Below are 18,545 nucleotides of genomic sequence, written 5' to 3'. Positions count from 1 at the left end.
TTTTCACCAGGTTGGCCAGCCTGGTCTCGAACTCTTGACCTCAGGTGATCTGCCTGCCTTGGCCTCCCAAAGTGCTGGGATTACAGGCGCGAGCCATTGCGCCTGGCTACTTTTTCTGTCTTTATGTGTATTATGGTGGGAACCCATAAACTACTGCGAGGCAGATACCATTTTGAGCAGGAAACCTTATTTTTTTCCGAAGCACATTTAAAAATACTTTCCAGTTTATCTGTTAAACATCCTGCTTTGTTCCTGGAGATCCTCTGAAAGATTTCTCTCTTTAGATTCATCTGTAAAGTAAAAATAACTGTCATGGTCATTTCTTCAGCATGTTGATACTGTTACATGTTTACTGCATGTTCTGCATACCAAGCACATATCCGTCACACACAGTGTGGCCAAATTCCGAGAGACCGGCATTCAGCCAGACAGCCTTGAAGCACCAGGAGAAATGCCTGGGTTTCCAAATGGCTTACGGAAAATTGTTGCTGCCAATATGAGTAGCCTACTTATATTTCTACGTACGGCTTTTCCCCATATTTGATGATATGTTAAACAGTCATTCATTCATTTTCTAAATTAAAGCTTGTCCTGAAAACATGCTCAGTACTATTGCGTATGCATCAGGTATTAGAGATGCAGATATGAAGCTGTACATTTTAATTTACGATGAATGTCAGTGTGAATTATTGGTTGTTTTGCTTTTCTTTCATAGTCTCCTGTAGGGTTCTTGGGAATGGAAATTGGTATAACCTTTTTGGAGGACCCTCAGTAAAAATCAATGAAAATTTAAAATGTGGTATCTCTTGACCTAGTGAGTCTACTTCCAGGAATTCATCTTAAAGAAAAATATTATATTTTGCTAAGTGTTTGTATTGCAGCATTGCTTTCAGTGGCAATAAAAAATAAAAAAAAACCTGGCAACAACATAAAATAATATTACAACAGAAACAATGAGTAACATTTATAGGATTTTTTTTTTTTTTTTTTTTTTGAGGTGGAGTCTTGCTCTGATGCCCAGGCTAGAGTGCAGTGGCATGATCTTCGCTCACTGCAAGCGCCGCCTCATGGGTTCAAGCGATTCTTCTGCCTCAGCCTTTTGATTAGCTGGGACTACCAGCACGTGTCACCATACCTGGCTAATTTTTGTATTTTTGTAGAGATGGAGTTTCACCATGATGACCAGGCTATGGTCTTGAACTCCTGACCTCAAGTGATCCACTCGCCTCTGCATCCCAAAGTGCTGGGATTACAGGCATGGGCCACCACACCCGGCCGCTTCTCATAGATATTATCCAACAATTCCCACAGTAACTTCAAGGAGCAAGTTCTTTAATTTCTGTTTTTACTGATAAGGAAGCTCAGGTGTAGAGAATGTAAGTAAAAAGTTCACAAAGCTAGTGAAGTATGTGGGGACGGTTTTTAATGAATGATTGAATATTCTTTAGTGGGCCACACATACTGGTGACCAAGTATGGACGTAGAGCTCTGTTTAGATAGATTCAATTATGTATTATTGAGGAAAACTAGATTGTGAAGCAACCACATGAGCTACAACACTATGTTTTTAGGAAAAGTTGCATGATGTTTTTACATGGGTAGAAAATATACTCTGGAAGGATCTGAACCAGGCTGTCCCTGTCCTTACCTTGGCGCAGTAGGACTTGGGGAACGTTTTTACTTTATACGTTATCCACTTCTGTATTATTTGTAATATAATGCACCAGTTTTATTTTTGCAACTAACAGTAAATGTAAATAGCTGATGACCACTTGGGTTAACCAAAGTGCTTGTGACCAACCACACGCAGGCAACTTCGGGACTACTGAGGCCAGAGAATCCTTTGTTAGGCCGGCTGTCCTGTGCATCGTAATATACTGAGTAGCATTCCTGGCCTCTGCCCCCTAGATGCCAGTTCACTTTCCACCAAGTTGCAACAAGCAGAAATGTCTGCGGAAATTAGCAGATGTCTGCTAGCAGTTAGAATGGCCCCTGGCTGAGAACCAGAGGAGACTCTGCTCACGCTCTGCTCAAACTCGGCTATCAGGATATAGTTCTCGCCCTCCCAACAGCTGGAACCGATACCATCTCCCTCCATTTGAGAATCGTTCAGACTTCACAAGTCTGCCGTGTGGAATGTAAAATCCTTTTGACCAGAACAGACAAATCTTGTTTTTGTCTTTTTATTCAATTTACCCACTATTGACTTGCCACTTGCGGCAATCGCCAGGTCCCGGATCTCTGTGTTCGGAGCTACACATCTTTCTGAATCGAGGAGGTGGGGCACTGATTTTTCTTTTATCACTGACTTCCCCGAAGTGGGAAGTTCCAATGCTTAACAAGTTTCATTAAGAACACGGCTATTAAATATTCAGAATATACAGACTGTTGCTGTTGAGAAGGTAATTATACAGTAAATTAGCTGATGTCCAGTACGTTGCCTTTTAAGCACGTCTTTGATGTTTGCAGTACTTCCGTAAGATATAGGGCATGTTTATTAAGAGTCTTCAACTGTGTATAAAGCTAGAGCAGTCAAAAGTAATGGTGTCTGCTGAAGGATTCTTTATCATATGAATTTACCTTTAGTCATCTATTATTTATTTCAGCTATTTTATATGCCATTATAATAAATATTATGACAGAGAAAGCTTTTATGCTTCAACTTATTGTACTCCTCTTTACTTGCCTGCAATCCTTCAGGAAAATGTAACCACGCTTTACCTATAGTTAACGTAAATCATCACTTACATTAGAATGAAAAATTCACTGTGAAAAAAGGCTCTTTCTTCAATAGCAAGGCATAAATGCACAATCATGTTGACTGCCAACCTCCTGTGTCATTCACTGTCCTTCCTTAAACTGTTTTTAAGCTGCAAAGTGAATATATTGCATAGAGGGAAATGGGACGGTTTTGGAATATTTTCACTCTCTTGTTAGTTTCTGGCAAGATAAGCATTTTTTATCCGGATTGCAAAATATTGCCAATTACTGTCTAAGCATTTTTAATAGTTTTGCTTTCCATGGCACGTAACTCTTATACCAAATTAAATAAGCTGTTATCTGGTGCATTTTCTCCTTGAATAGACTCGCAATTACCTATAGATATTGACATGGTTATTTTATAAATTGAGTTCCAGCAACACAAGGCAAAAATTTTGGCCTGTGTATAATGAAGGAAGAGTTGTCATCATTTTCTTCTTAGGGATGTTAGTGTATTTTGGCAGGGGGAGGTAGGAAGGGGATCTGGTGGAGGGCCCTGGAGTGAAGGTTGATGCTGGTTGGTTGATTTGAAGGTTAGGAATAGCAAACTCAGCCTCTGTTCTTCAAGACTTCCCCCACGCCCCAAAAAAGGCGTGAGAGACAAGGAAATCCAGGGTTTTGCCAGCGATCATTTTCGGTGTGGTTCCATATTTTAAAATGTGGAATCCTCTCCAAGAGTGTTTATTTATTAAAAGCAAAGTGATAGAATGTGTCAAGCCAGGGAAGAGACTCTCAAACTCCCCTTTCCTGCGAATCCTAGCAGGAAGAACATTTCTGAGGGCACACTTTTCATCTTTAGACTTGGCAAAGATGGGTCAAACTCCACATCAGACTGGCACATGATCTTGACTAAGACATACAAGAATCACTAGTCAACTGTGTCCCCATACATTTTCCAGTGAAGATGTCACCCATCGCAACCATTACCATCGCTTAAATAATACTAGAGGAATTAGTGTTATGAAGTCCCACATATGATATTGATGAATTATTAAACCAGTTGAGTTAGATCTCTTCTGTAGTTCAGTGAATAAAATCATGTCAATACTATGCTCAACGCCAGTGTCTCTTGCTGTTGTAAATGTGACAGCTCCTATTTAAGGTTTTAGAACATAAAATCAGGACTGAGAGTATGTAAAGCGGAAGGATGAGAGACATCAGCATAATGCAATTAAGGCCCATTGGATTAGAATTTGCAGGATGCCATTAGCAATAAGCTCTGAGTGTAGATTATTGCCATGCTTACATTTTCTCGTTCAGCAGTAACACTTCTCTTGTAAATTCTAAGTGGGTAAAATAAATATGATATAAAACAGACACAAATAAGAATATATAGATGATGTTAATTTCTTCAGAGCTTCCCGGTGTTATGTGTTGAAGAATATGACGATGGGGGAACAGCTCAGTGTGGCAATCTTGTGACGACACAAGCATTGGAAACAGCCACGTCTGAGTTGGAAACGCATATCTGTGTCTTACTAGCTTTGCCACTTTAACATCACTCAGCCTCTGTTTTGTCATCTGTAAAATAGGGAAAATTATAGATGCTTCAAAAGATACTTGCTATTACTATAAAATGAAAACAAGCATGTCATAGGCGCTTATTATTTTTGTTGCTTTTATGATCAATAAATACATGCAAATGAGAGCTTTTTAAATGAGATTCTGGAAATAAGTTTTTCCATATTTGTAAGGGAGGGGTAGATACATAGCCATCCAATCAGCATCGATGGATACCTTGAAGTGAGATCACAAAAATAGCTAATTCCCTGTAAACAGCAACCCTTGCCTCTGCAGTTGCATATGACGAGTCCCCCAGCTAAAAGAGAATTTCCTCCGGGTATAATGGAGGCCAGGCTCAGCACAGCCGTCTAGTGTACCTGGGTATCTTTCTTCTCCAGCCGCTGTGCAGATGTGTTCCTTTATTTGACCCACATAGTGATGATGCTTTCAACACAGCATAACAAAGAACTGCTGCTTTGTGCTGCTAGATGTGCCAAACGTGTGTGCCAGGGGTTCTTTCATTGGAGGTAAGTGGAGAACGCAAGGCCCACATGCACGAGATGGGAGTATTTTGAAGCATGCTCCCTAAGACCCAATAGCTTGGGCCACATACCAACTACTTCGGTTCACTATGGCGAGAAATGGGATAGGAGCGCGAACTCATTGATACCCTCCCAGCTGATTCCTAGGCAATTTACAATTGACGATGACTGTCAAGTAATAATTTGTGGTCTTGAAAACTAGGTATGATCATTGGAGTTGTTCCTATCCTGTGTTCTAAAGTCCTATTGCCTTGAGATGTTTTTTCTCCTCCCATTGTTGGTAAGCATAATGTAGGTATGAGACATTGCCTTTGAAGTGTTGGAATGATGGAGAGGAAAAAAGAAAATGGAGATTGAATCTGTGGAAAACACGTTTCCCTTTACAGGCAGTGTTAATGGATAAATGAATTTAGTCCTGTGAAGGTTGTCTCCCTTATTTGGGACTTGGTGTCCACTAACTGTGCTGCTAATGAGTGCCCCAGTATCCAAGGGAAATGAGAGAAGTGTACCTGGGCTACCAGGTTACCGAGATCAGGACAGCATGAGGCCGTTACAGATCTGATGGTTTTCCCTGGTTTTTGTCTCAGCTGCCATGAGGGCTTCCAAGGGGTAAGGAGGATTGGGGGATGAGAGGACAGGTACATTGTGTAGACATAATGGAATATGGAATAGTTATTGAAATATTGCGTTGGGGTGAATCATGGCTTTGCAGTTACTATCTTGATGCAGCTGTGCATGAGGCTTTTGAATCTCAGCTTCTCCATCTGTGAAATAGGTGGATGATAATGACTGCACCCTGCAAAGTTGCTATAGGGATATAGAACTGCTGTGGGGCAAGGACTGAAGTGATCATTGTTTTGAGGTCGCTTTTATCATCGGCCCATGATGACCCATTCAGCCCTATCCGTGAGGAGTGAAGCATTGTGCTCTTTATGGATAGTCACCACCACATCTTATGCGTTGTGATGATCACAATGATAAAACAGTATGCAATCACAATATAAGGATCTAGAGTTATGAACTCCTGATCAGATATCATGTTCTGCTCCAAGTGCTTTAGTTACATTGCCTCACTTCCCAACCTAAGGCAAGTGCTGTTCTTACTCCCACTTCATAGAGGAGCAAACTAAATACCCAAGAAGCAGTAACTTGCCCAGCCCCAAACCACCCCCTGAAAAAAGAAAACAAGGGAGACCCACAGTTACTACTATGCATTATTACTGGAACACAATGGGCATCACATTTTAGCCATGGCCTTCAAAATAACGATAATAGCATATATTGAGAGCCCATTGTGTGGCTCATACCTTATATTCACTCTATCTAATCTTCACTGTAACCATACAAGGCAATACTATTATGCTCATTCATAACTAAGGCAACTGAAGCCCAGAACCTTCCAGTAACTTCCCTGAAGTCACGTTGCCAGTGCCTTGGCCATGCTGGACTGTGGTTCCAGGGCAGCCTGGCTCTGGTGTCTTTGCTGCTGATGACAATATCTCCCCATTTCTCTGTTTAAATACCACACACTCCCCATATGGTTGCTTTGGTTTCAGGCAGTATCACATCAGAGTCACACATGGCTAATTTATAGTCATAAAATGATACTAGAGATCACTGTTGCGTAACAACAGGAAACCCCTTTGATTCCACACTTACAGACTCTTGAGTCACTAAGACAGATTTTAGAAGTTAATAAAGAATAGATGAAGAAGACTTGCTATATGAAGAAGACTTGCTGTATTAAGGTGTCAGTGAACTGTGCTACTGATGAGTGTCCCTGCATCCGAGAGAAATGGGAGACATGTACCTGGGTTATCTGATTATGTCTTTCTGGCTGAGCCCTGGGTGTTGGGAGCAGGTGGGCTTCTGAGATACCTCGAAGTTGCTTGATGCTTCACATGTGGGATGCCACCTGTGCGGCTCTGTTTTAAAATGATGGGTTGTAGAGTCTGTATATATAATTTAAAATACATTAACATTTCTGTTTTGCCTGAGATAAACTTGTACTGGTGTGATCAGAAGGAAGAATGAGGATTTGGGGAAGGAAAATTTTGAGAGCCATTTTACAGCATTTCAAGATTCAATGATCTCAGAATGAATGTCTTCTGGTTAAACAAACGTGGGAGGATGGATGATTAGAGGGATGGATGAATGGATAGGTAGGTGGGAAGATAGATGGATAGACATATAGGTTGGAAGGAAGGAGGGATATGTGGAAAGCTATCAGTTTATTTTACGGTGGTGGGATTTTCTTTCTTTTCCTTTTTCACTCTGACAGTCTTGCTCTGTTGCCCAGGCTGGAGTGCAGTGGCGTGATCATGTCTCACAGCAGCCTCGACCTCACAACTTCAAGTGATCCTCTTGCCCCAGCCTCCTGAGTAGCAGGTGCACACCGCTATGCCCAGCCAGTTATGTTCTGGATGCTTTTTTATATGGCCTATATTCATGTGTCTTTGTGACTTTTTGAAGTAGGAGTTGGCCTGAAACAAGCCCAGAGAGGTAGACAGGGACCAAGTCGTGGACTGAGTTGGTTGTTGCTATTCCTCACTGTGTATTTTTATTTCTCCTCTTTCTGGACACATAGCATGTACCTTCTAGAAGCTAGGCCCAGCCACGTGACTTTGTCAAGGAAATGGGAGCAGAAGCAGCATCCGTCACTATTAAGTAGAAGTCTTTGAGATGCCACGTGCAGCTCACCACATTGCCTTCCACATGCCATGGAGGCTGTCCATGTTACAGACAACAGAGGCTCCGTCTACCTGGGCCCTGACTGGCCACGGTGAGCTGGGCCCACTGACCTACAATGAGTGTGAAGTGTGAGCAAGTCATAATTCTGGGTTGTTGTAAGTAATGGAGATTTGGGGGTTGTTCCTTACTGAAGCACATCCTGATGGATTTAGAGGATCTTGTGAGCCATGCTAAGGAATTCAGACCGTATCTTACTGGCCACTGTGACATACTAAAGGGTTTATATTGCCGATGAAGACAGCAGGTTCTGACCGAACAAATCCTGAACTTTTGATGTTCTAGATGGCAAGTGCTAATTCTAACACTTGTTAATGAAAGTCATGGTTTGCTTGGTGGTGATGACACAGTTCTGTGTCTTGAATGTGGTGATGGTTATATGAATCCATACATGTGATAACATGTCTTAGAATTATGCACAAAGGTGCAGCAAACAAATGCATCTCAACTTGTATTAGTTCGTTCTCACACTGCTACGTAAACATACCTGAGACTGTGTAATTTATAAAGAAAACAGGTTTAATTGGCTCATTGTTCTGTGTTCATGTTCTGCTCCTGGATAGGCCTCAGGAAACTTCCAATCATGACAGAAGGCGAAGAGGAAGCAGGCACATCTTAGCGGGAGTGGGAGAACAAGTAGGGGAAGGTGATCCACTCTTTTAAACAAGCGGATCTTAGGCAAACTTGATGACAAGACAGCATGGGAAGGGGGTGGGAGGGATGACACTAAACTGTTTCTAACCAGTCCCATGATCCGGTCACCTCCCACCAGGCCCACCTCCAATATTGGGGATTACAATTTAACATGAGATTTGGGTAGGGACACGGAGCCAAACCACATCAGGTGACATCCCAATAATGACTGTGGTCTAGTAAATTACGTTGTGCTGATGTTGATTTTCAGGTTTTGCCAATGCATTGTGTGTATGTAAGATGTATATATGGGGGAAGCTGGATGATGGGTGTAGGGGTGTTCTCTGTACCAGTTTGGTCATGTTTTGTGAATTTATAATTAGTTTCAAATAAAAGTTAACAACAAAAAGATCATGAGTTAAACCAAGAAAGTGAATTGTTGTCAGTTGCAGATTCACTGCCAGACCTGGCAAGAAATCTCACCTTGGCAGATCGAGTCTCTTGTCCTCGCCTAACAGCAGTTCACCCCTCAAAAATGGGTCCCGTTTGTAATCTGTCAGCCACTACCTTCTTATTTAGAGCATGTCCCACTACAAAGATTTCGATAAAGCTACTTAGTTTGTTAGACAATCGGAAGTGCAAACCCCCAACACACCCATAAACACATACACACACCCTAATTTAAAAGCTGCATTTTCCATCCCCTGGACTTGCTGTATTGCCTCCAGTTTCTCTCCATTTCTCAGGATTGGTAGCAGAAATGGGAAACCTGATACCTAAGGTAAGAGAATTACCGGAATAACAGTGCGTGGACTTGAGTCACTATCCCCAGGAGCCTAGTAACCCACAGCTTGTGGATTAGTCTGTTGAACTACTTGATGGCTTGTGACCCCCTTTTCCCTTAGAGGCATATGTTATGATTTTCTTCTTATTGGTAGTGGCAGCTCTGTGCTTTATTTTGAAGGGAAGCGGGAGAACAAAAAGGAAACTTAGCAGTTGTAAGTTACTTATAGGGAAGACTGTATGGGCTAGTTGGCTGTGCTATCATTTTTGTTGAAATACTGCTGTGGGGTCACCATCTGGGAATGTTCTTCCTGTTTTATGGGGGAAATACAGACATGCATTTTTATAATCTGTAGCCTGCATATCCCTTGGGGTTTTCCCTGGGGGCTTGGCTGAGCAGAACCATTTCTTTACCACCCCCTCCACAACATAATGAATGGCTGCCTTTCCTCTTGTGATACATTCACATTTCTGTAAGATTCTGCACGTGGCAGTGAGTGTCATGCTCCAAGTAAAAGGAGGCGGGGACCAGAGGACAGAGGATGAGGATGAAAGGTTACTTTGTTTGCTGACTTTGAATGTCAGCTAGTTGTGTTTATGATACCCCTCATCTTGGTGGGGGGTATTGCCACATTTTACACTTCGAAAAAATGTTTAATCATCAGAAAAATATGAGTTACTCAGACAGCTTGTGGGGTTCAGCTCCTTATTTGGGGCTCACACCTTCCACAGGGTGTGACTTCACTCAAGGGCTTTCACTCTTCTTGGTGGCGGTTTGCCTCTTTATAGAAGGAGGGACGTGTCCTCACCTTACAGCAGACCCTCCAGCTCTATTATTCCCTGAACTTACGAAACCAGCAACCCCTGTGTTGGCATTTTCCCCTTTTCCTAGATCAGGTTCATGTTTCTCCTCCTCTTTCCAAAATCTACACATTTGGGCGTCTGCCACTGTTCCCCAACACCAGGAATTTAAATCTGTGTTGGCCAATTTGCTTCTGCCACTGATGTGCTGTTGGGGTTTGGGGACATAATTTAATCACTTTCTACCACCTTTACTTGAAACTGGGCTTTTTGCCGGGTGTGGTGGCTCACTCCTGTAATCCCAGCATTTTGGGAGGCCGGGGTGGGTGGATCAGGAGGTTAAGGGATTGAGACCATCCTGGTCAACATGGTGAAACTGCATCTCTACTAAAAATATAAAAGTTAGCTGCATGTAGTGGCGTGCATCTGTAGTCCCAGCTACTGGGGAGGCTGAGGCAGGAGAATCACTTGAACCCAGGAGGGGGAGGTGGCAGTGAGCCAAGATCACGCCACTACACTCCAGCCTGGGCAACAGAGTGAGAGCCCATCTCAAAAAAAAAAAAAAAAACAACAACAAAACAAAAAAACAAGAAAAACAACAACAGGGCTTTGTTAGCAGGCATGACTTGGATTCTTCAGGATCCCTACCTCAGTAATCTGGTCTGATGTGGCCTTCAGGGGGGATCTTTGGACATCATTGCCATCTGTCTATCCACTGTGCTGGACTAAAGCGCACACAGACTGCCATTTCTTGCCGAGTGGCATCAGGGCAAGACTTTGGCACAAGAGATGTCTTCTCTGCTAGTTAAATTAATTAGACAGCTTCTCTTCCAGACAGGATGTTAGGTGCTTATGAACGTGTGATCTGCTCCTAGGTTTGTAAGGATAGTAATAGTCATCTTTTACAGATAAGGAAACTGAGACTCAGCACTGTGAAATGGTCCAGAGTGAGTGTGTTTTCCAGCCGTCGCTGCCTGATGTTCACAGCTCAAAGCTTAGGACTTGGGTTAGAGCCCAGGACTTGGCGGCCAAGATAAACTGGCTGCAAATACACTGCACATCTCATCCCAACTCCTGTCCATCCCTGAACAGGACACTTAGGATAGAGGATGTTCTCAGCAGTGCCATTTGCATCCCCCTTCATAGCCTTATAGGTATCATGTTATCCTCCTTAATCTTAGTTAAACATCACAGTCTAGACTGGAAGTCCCAAGTCAACAATTTGTTTTACAGGATTCTTCTTACTTGAATAGGCAGGTGGCTTTTTGTCCTTTCAAGGAGCTAGGTCTAAGAAGTGATAGTATTGAATCTCACACTCCGAAGCGCACCCAGGTTTAAAAGTTTGAAGTGGCCCCTACACACAAGGCCAGTGGGAGGGGCAACCCGGAGATCTGTCCTTGCAGAATGATGCCATGAAGAACATGGCCAACGGAACTCCATTGCTTCAAATCCTGACCTCTCCAGTTCTCCTGCTTTCTTGCCAGGAGGGAACTTGGGCTTCGGCATCAGACTGACTGGGGGTCAGTTCTTGTACTCAACTTCTTGTCTCTGTGATCTCTTGTAAGATGCTGCCTTGTCAAATGGAGAGAACATTGTCTTTGAGTTGTGAGGAGCCTGAAGTGAGATGGCATGTAAACGCCCAGCCCCCGGCAGGCCCTGAATACACAGTAGCCATTATTACCGTTAGAATTCGTATCACCAGCATGTACTCCACCTACTGATAGAGTTTTCTGGGTTTACTAAGTCAGGGCTCTCTTTGAGATCTCAGTCCGTCAGAGTCTGTTGGTATAAATGAGTCTTTCTGCTTTTGTACTTTATATAAAGGAGTTGTCTTTGCTTTTTTGATGCAGGTTTAGTGGAGATATTTCACAACCTGGATGGCAGCTTTTGAAATTAAGACGTTGTCCACTGCATCTTTCCATGATCCAGGCCTTGTCGTGTGTTCTCCTCCTTACAGCTTTTTAGCATGCAGATGGAGAGGAGATAACGTTAGCCCAAAGCCCCTCTGCAACCTCTTTTGTGCGGCTGAAACACAGCACAACCCATGCTCCCCCACTCCGCCCCCACAGCCTGTAGGTTTAGCAGAATCCCAGCCTCACATCCTCCCCGAACTTGGCAGTAAAAGCCCTGTTCTTCCATTCATTCCTATGATTTATATTCTCTCTGGGCGTCTTATATTAAACAGGGGAATTCCGACATGTTCCATAACACATTTACTGTAACTTGATACCATGAACTAAACTTGCTGTTATTTATCATTTCTTTTTATTTTCTCTCATTCCAGCATAAAGCCAAGGTAGAAGCAATGGCCCTGGACCTCGCTCTGCTCCGTAGCGTGCAGCGTTTTGCTGAAGCATTCAAGGCCAAGAATGTGTGAGTGTTCCAGTGGAGGGTTATAGATCATAATTTCTTGCTATTGTAATGTCTTTATCAGATGAACACAATTGGGAGAACGCAAAGCTGTTGTGTTGTCTTGGCGTCCAAACCGGAGGCTCATTTATATTGGCCCTGTTAAGGTGAACCATATTTTCTTGACTCACAGTCACCCTCATTATGAGATGTGTCATCAATCTAATAACGGCTTCCCAGATACAAAAGGAGAAGACGCTATTAAAGCACTAGTAAAAGTGGCTAATAAAAGCTTGGCAATTGTAAGATGCATCCTGATTATAAGATTTTTGCAGTGCGTTTCAGAATCGAGTAAGAGTATATTTTAATTCTATTCAGGACCAAGTAAACTCAGTTATCTAGTATGGCTGGGATGTTTACAATCCAAGCACCCAAAAGACCTCCAGTTTCTAAAACCTTCGGTGGTTTGATGTGGTACATGGACGTGATTCCAAAAAACGTGGACTCACATTCATTTATTTTTTTTTCATTCTTTTCAGTCTTTCAAAATTCCAGTTGGAGAAAGCCTTAGTTAGGGCCTAGCATATTTTGATGCTATCATATGCTAGCATCCCTTTCTAACAGAGAAGGTTGTAGCAGAGAGGGAGAGAAGCGGAAGCGGGTGGGGAGACAGAGAGACAGACAGGAGGCCTCAAACCCTGAAACCCTGAGGTAAGGAAAGCGATCATGGCAAGCTACAATAATTACAATACTTTATTTCCAAGTGTTTATTTTTACTCATATTTAGGGCAAGCAATCCTGGTTTCTCATTTAACATAGAGGTTTGAATTTCATTAATAAAGAACTTCATTTGTTTTTTTTTCAGTGACTTGATTCAAACATGAGGATTAAGTGAATAATAGCACAGGTGGTGCCAAGGATAAGATAATTACACAAGAGGCACCAGAGCCACTGAACGTGGAGAGCTCTCGTAAATGACAAGCTGCCTTTGGCTTTGCTAGGCTCTGTTGGGAACGTTAGTTCTGCAGTGTTCCAAGCAGATGAAGGATGTGAGGGAAGGGATCTTAAACCAGATATTCAAATGGCCCTGTGGGGAGCTGACCCCACGCTTTTGTCTAGTATCCAATCCTCTTTGCATCGCTCTGTCACCCAGGTTGGACACGATCTCGCCTCACTGCAACATCTCGCTCCGGGCTCAAGCGATTTTCCTGTCCCAGCCTCCTGAGTGGCTGGGACTACAGGTGCCTGCCACCATGGCCTGCTAATTTTTGTATTTTTAGTAGAGATAGGGTTTCACTATATTGGTCAGACTGGTCTTGAACTCCGGACCTCAGGTGATCCACCCGCCTCGACCTCCCAAAGTGCTGGGATTACAGACATGAGCCACCACGCCCAGCCACTCTACTTTATTAGACTTAAAAAGTTTGCTCTCAGCTGGGTCCAGTGTCTCATGCCTGTTATCCCAGCACTTTAGCAGACCAAGGTGGGAGGATCACGAGGTCAAGAGATCAAGAGCATCCTGGCCAACATGGTGAAACTCCTTCTGTACTAAAGATAAAACAAGTTAGCTGGGTGTAGTGGTGCACACCTTTAGTCCTAGCTACTTGGGAGGCTAAGGCAGGAGAATCGCTTGAACCTGGGAGTCAGAGGTTGCAGTGAGCCAACATGGCGCCACTGCATTCCAGCCTGGTGACACAGTGAGACTCTCTCTCAAAAAAAAAAGAAAAAAAAAAAAAAAGTTTGTATTCAGCCTGTTGTGGTGGCTTACGCCTGTAATCTTAGCATTTTGAGAGGCCGAGGTGGGTGGATCACCTGAGGTCAGGAGTTCGAGACCAGCCTAGGCAACATGATGAAACCCCATCTCTACTAAAAATACAAAATTAGCCGGGCGTGGAGGCACATGCTTATAATGCCAGCTACTCGGGAGGCTGAGGCAGGAGAATTGCTTGAACCCAGGAGGTGGAGGTTGTAGTGAGCCGAGGTTGAACCATGCTGTCTAGCCTGGGTGACAAGAGCAAATTCTGTTTCAAAAAAAAAAAGTTGACTCCCTAAGGCTCTTGCTGGAGTTAGCAACTGTCCCAAGTCCTTGAGGTCTACATTAGAGTCAGAGTCTTAGTGAGAGTTGCAACATCCCCTAAGTGCAGACCCCAAGGTGTCTTCTAGTAAGAGTGAAATGACATCCCCCAGCCAGCCAGATCTGAGAGAGCCTTCCTGTTTGTGTCCTTTGCAGTGCTTGGCTGTTAGCAGCTGCCACCCCTTGCCAGAACTATCAAGAGGCACCTCAGCAGGCTGTAATACTAGCATTCAAGACATTTGTTCTCTGATTGCTTCATCATTCATTTATCCACCTGCTCCTTCACTTCACACACATTTGAGGAGCACCTCTAAAGCCCCAGGCATTCTTCTGGGCTCTGGGAAGAGAGTGGTGGTCCTGGAAGCCACAGTAACCCCACACAAGCTATCACCTCAGTTGTCAGCTATGATGGACGGCTGACTCCTCAAACTCATCTGTCTGTGGTGGTTTGGGAGGGAATGATGATGACAAGAACAGCAGAGGTAGCAGCTCATTTACTGAGGGCTGATGATGAGCCATACATGGAAAATACTTTGCATGTATGTTGTGATTCAGTTCTCAAAGCAATCCTTGGGAGTAGATGCTATTAATATCTCTACTACACAGATAAGGAAAGTGAGGCTAGAGAGGATATATAATTTATCCAAGGCATGTGGGATGTAGTTAGAGGGGATGATTTAGCCTCTCCAGGGCTCCAACTTGACCACCATATTGTACTGTCTTTCATTTTATTTTTTATTTATATTTTGAGACAGGGTCTTGCTCTGTTGCCCAGGCTGAAGTGCACTGGTGCAATCTCTGTTCACTGCAACCTCTGGCCCCCGGGTTCAAGCGATTCTCATGCCTCATCCTCCAGAGTAGCTGGGATTACAGGTGCATGCCACCACAAACAGCTAATTTTTGTATTTTCTGTAGAGATGAGGTTTCACCTTGTTGGCCTGGCTAGTCAACTCCTGACGTCAAGTGGTCCATCTGCCTCGGCCTCCCAAACTGCTGGAATTACAGGCGTGAGCCACGGTGCCCGGCCCTGTCTTTCATTTTAAATGCGATAGAAATAGACCCAGAGAGTGTGAGGGTCTTTTGCAGGGTCACTTTGCATGCTAGGTGACAGGCATGGTATTTCACTCCAGTCTGCCTCTTGTTCTTTCCCTGATAGCATGCGAGATCTCACATTCACTGCCACTGAATGACTTGCTCCAGTTCCTCTGTCACAACGTGTTGGAAGCGAGCAGCTTTGCTGAAGTGAGCCAACTGTTACATAATAGGATCGTCTTCCACGTCTCAACTGGACCATTAGGTTTTAACCATTAAGTAGTTGGGAAATCATCAAGTTGAAGTGCCTTTTGTAATCAGCCACCTCAAAATCTTGGAGGAAACTCTCACCCATTTTTGCCCTAATCCCAGATTTTAGCACAGGACTTTCAGTTTTTAGAAAATACTTCTAGGTTGAGAAACAAGGGTGATTTTCCATTTAGAGACCTCTGTAGCACAAACCTCTTTGTATCTGTCCCACGAGAGTACAGGATTTTACATGGCTTGGAGAAATATAGTGGTGGTGAAAATATGCATAGAGAAAGCGAGAGATTTTACTTTTGAAATGCTGCCAAAGTGAAATCTCTCATGGACAGGCAGATGACAGTTTAGTACTTGCAGGTCTTTCGATTCTGAGAACTGTCAGAAGTGAATTTAAGTGCTGGTGACTAGGCTGCCAAAGAAACACATGTAACTCTATTCTTATCACCCCCCATCTTCAGACATTAAAATTTCCTTGTGTGTAAAACATAATCACAAATGAAAGAAAGGCTGCCAGTTCAGAACCAATCTCTTTTCGCGCCGTTGCATTGTGGAGAGGAAAAAAAAAAAACCCTTAAATTTAAATTCCATGTGGGTGCTCTTATTTAATATACCGTTTCAAAGCCTGTATGCGATCACACCAGAGAATTATCAGGCTCTGAGTTCCTGTGTGTACTCCCTCGGTCCATGCTCCAGCTCAAGTGTTTCTCCACACTGGGATAGGCAGCATATTGTGTAGTCTTAGAGCAGAAAAGGTAGAAACAGATGCTTCGTACAAACACGGGTGAGAAGAGTGGCTCATTGTACTGTGGAACCATCCTCCATCTGCCTTCTGCAGGAGATGGGGATCAGCCTGTTCCTAGATATCTTCTTTTTATTCTGGGTGCTGGGAGGAGAGGGTGCAAAGGAGGCTATTGTAGAGGGAGCCCTCCTAACCATAACCATGATTGTGTAAACAATAGCTGCTAGCCAATTTGTTAGTTTTGTGCAAGGCAATGTACTAAGCTCTTATATACATGTATTCTGTCTTTAATTTGTTGTAAGAATTCTGGATGCTTAACCATGATTATCCCTACTTTACAAATTACAAGGTTGCAGTGCAGAGAGCCCAAGACACTTTGTCAACTTGAACAAGTAGAAGATCCAGAATTTGAACCCAAATCTGTCTGAATGCAAAATGACTTTTTGTTACTTCTCACACTTCAGTCATAGAATTTTCAGTGTGGGTTTCTGTATTGGTTATGTATTACTGTGTAAGAAATTACTCCGGCTGGGCACGGTGGCTCACCTGTGTAATCCCAACACTTGGGGAGACTGCGGCGGGTGGATCGCTTGAGGCCAGGAGTTCGAGACCGACCTGGCCAACATGGGTGAAACCCCACCTGTACTAAAAACACAAAAATTAGCCGGGCATGGTGATGCATACCTGAAGTCCCAGCTACTGAGGCACGGGGATTGGATGAACTCTGGGGTGGGCAGAGGTTGCAGTGAACCGAGATCGTGCCACTGTCCTCTAGCCTGGGGGACAGAGTGAGACTCTGTCTCAAATGGCTCCAAAATTTAGTGGCTAAAAAACAATGTAAAACAAATATTTCTATTGTCCCTCCTCTTTTCCTGCCTCCGTCTTTCTCTTAGTTTAGTTTGTTTGAATCAGGATTTAAATAAGGTCGATGCATTTTTAATCTTCAGGTTTTCTCTTCTTTTTGTTTTCCTTAAAAGTATTTCTTTTAATGCAACATATTTAAGGGACCAGGGTGTTCTCTAGAGCAGGGGTCCCCGACCTCTAGGCCACAAACCAGTAGCGGAACCGTGGCCTGTTAGGAACTGGGTGGCATGGCAGGGAGTAAGTGGTGGGCGAGCAAATGAAGCTGCATCTGTGCTTAGAGCCACTCTCTGTGACTCTCATTACTGCCTCAGCTCCGCCTCCTGTCAGGTCAGCAACAGCATTAGTCTCATAGGAGCATGAAGCCTATTGTGAGCTGCACATGTGAGGGATCTGGGTTGCGTGCTCCTTATGAGAATCTAATGCCTGATGATCTGTCACTGTCTCCCATCACCTTCAAGATGGGATCATCTAGTTCCAGGAAAACAAGCTCAGGGCTCCCACTGATGGTACATGATGGTGAGTTAGATAACTATTTCAGTATATATTACAACATAATAATAGTAGAAATAAAGTACACAATAAATGCCATGTGCTTGAATTGTCTCAAAACCACCCCACTCCTGTGAGTCTGCGGAAAAATTGTCTTCCAGAAAACCAAAACCAGGCCCTGGTGCCAAAACATTTGGAAACTTGTGCTCTAGAGATTTCTGCAGTCTGTACTTTGATGATTGCATCTCTGTGGTATCTTTTAACATACTCTTCTGTCTCCTGAGTTTCCTGTGAAAGGGTAGATAACTCAAGAGACTCAATCAACTTGGTGTTTAATGTTTTCGTAAGAATACTTCAGAGGCAGTGGTGTAATCGTCCGAGAGGACACACAGGCCCGATCGCCAAAGCCAGTTTTCTTCAGGCCCGGCACGTCCTGACCTCCTCACTCCTCTGTCCACTCTCTGTTTACCCACTCCTGTTTTCATTCATTGATTCTGTAATTCTCTACTCAGTTTTCTGGGTGGTCAGCCCAGGAAGCCTCAGCCTGCTTCCAGATAGTTCTCCTTAGAGTTAGCGGCGGTCATTGGCCAGTGTGTCTCGGGTCGAATTATTTTGGGCATTACTGGAAAGTTCCAAACCAAAGCCTGTGGTAAGTTCCACCCAAACTGGCTTGGGAGGGATATTTTTGTTTAAACTGCATCCCTGGAGAGGAGCCAGACTTCCCACTGCCTGGCAGCAGTGGTATCCATAGGAGTATGAAGAGCTGGGTCCCTTTCTAATCACTCAGACCAAATATTGGGGTTTTCTGTAATGGACTGATAAACAACAGTATGTTTTTATGGTGCCTTTGCACATTTTCCTTCCTAGTGGTAGCTGCTTAGTTTACTGAAAAGTTCATATTTTCAACAGGGCCTAGAAGAGTTAACAGCTCCTAGAGAGAAGTAATCTGTAATACTTTTTCTTC

The 18,545-nt window shown here is 43.5% G+C and overlaps 1 protein-coding gene across 1 annotated transcript in view; it reads left to right on the top strand.

Moving 5' to 3' along the window:
- The window catches only part of WWOX (WW domain containing oxidoreductase), a 1,226,505-nt gene that overhangs the window by 321,252 nt on the left and 886,708 nt on the right, over positions 1-18,545 (top strand). Inside the window, exon 6 of the mRNA XM_011990088.1 lies at positions 12,055-12,143. Within this exon, the coding sequence (XP_011845478.1) occupies positions 12,055-12,143 (89 nt within the window). The remainder of the gene's footprint in view (positions 1-12,054; positions 12,144-18,545) is intronic.

This window comes from Mandrillus leucophaeus, unplaced genomic scaffold, assembly GCF_000951045.1.
Source record: "Mandrillus leucophaeus isolate KB7577 unplaced genomic scaffold, Mleu.le_1.0 Scaffold37, whole genome shotgun sequence".
Taxonomy (NCBI): domain Eukaryota; kingdom Metazoa; phylum Chordata; class Mammalia; order Primates; family Cercopithecidae; genus Mandrillus; species Mandrillus leucophaeus.
The sequence above is the reverse complement of the archived record's forward strand: the minus strand, read 5'-3'. Positions and strand labels throughout refer to the sequence as shown.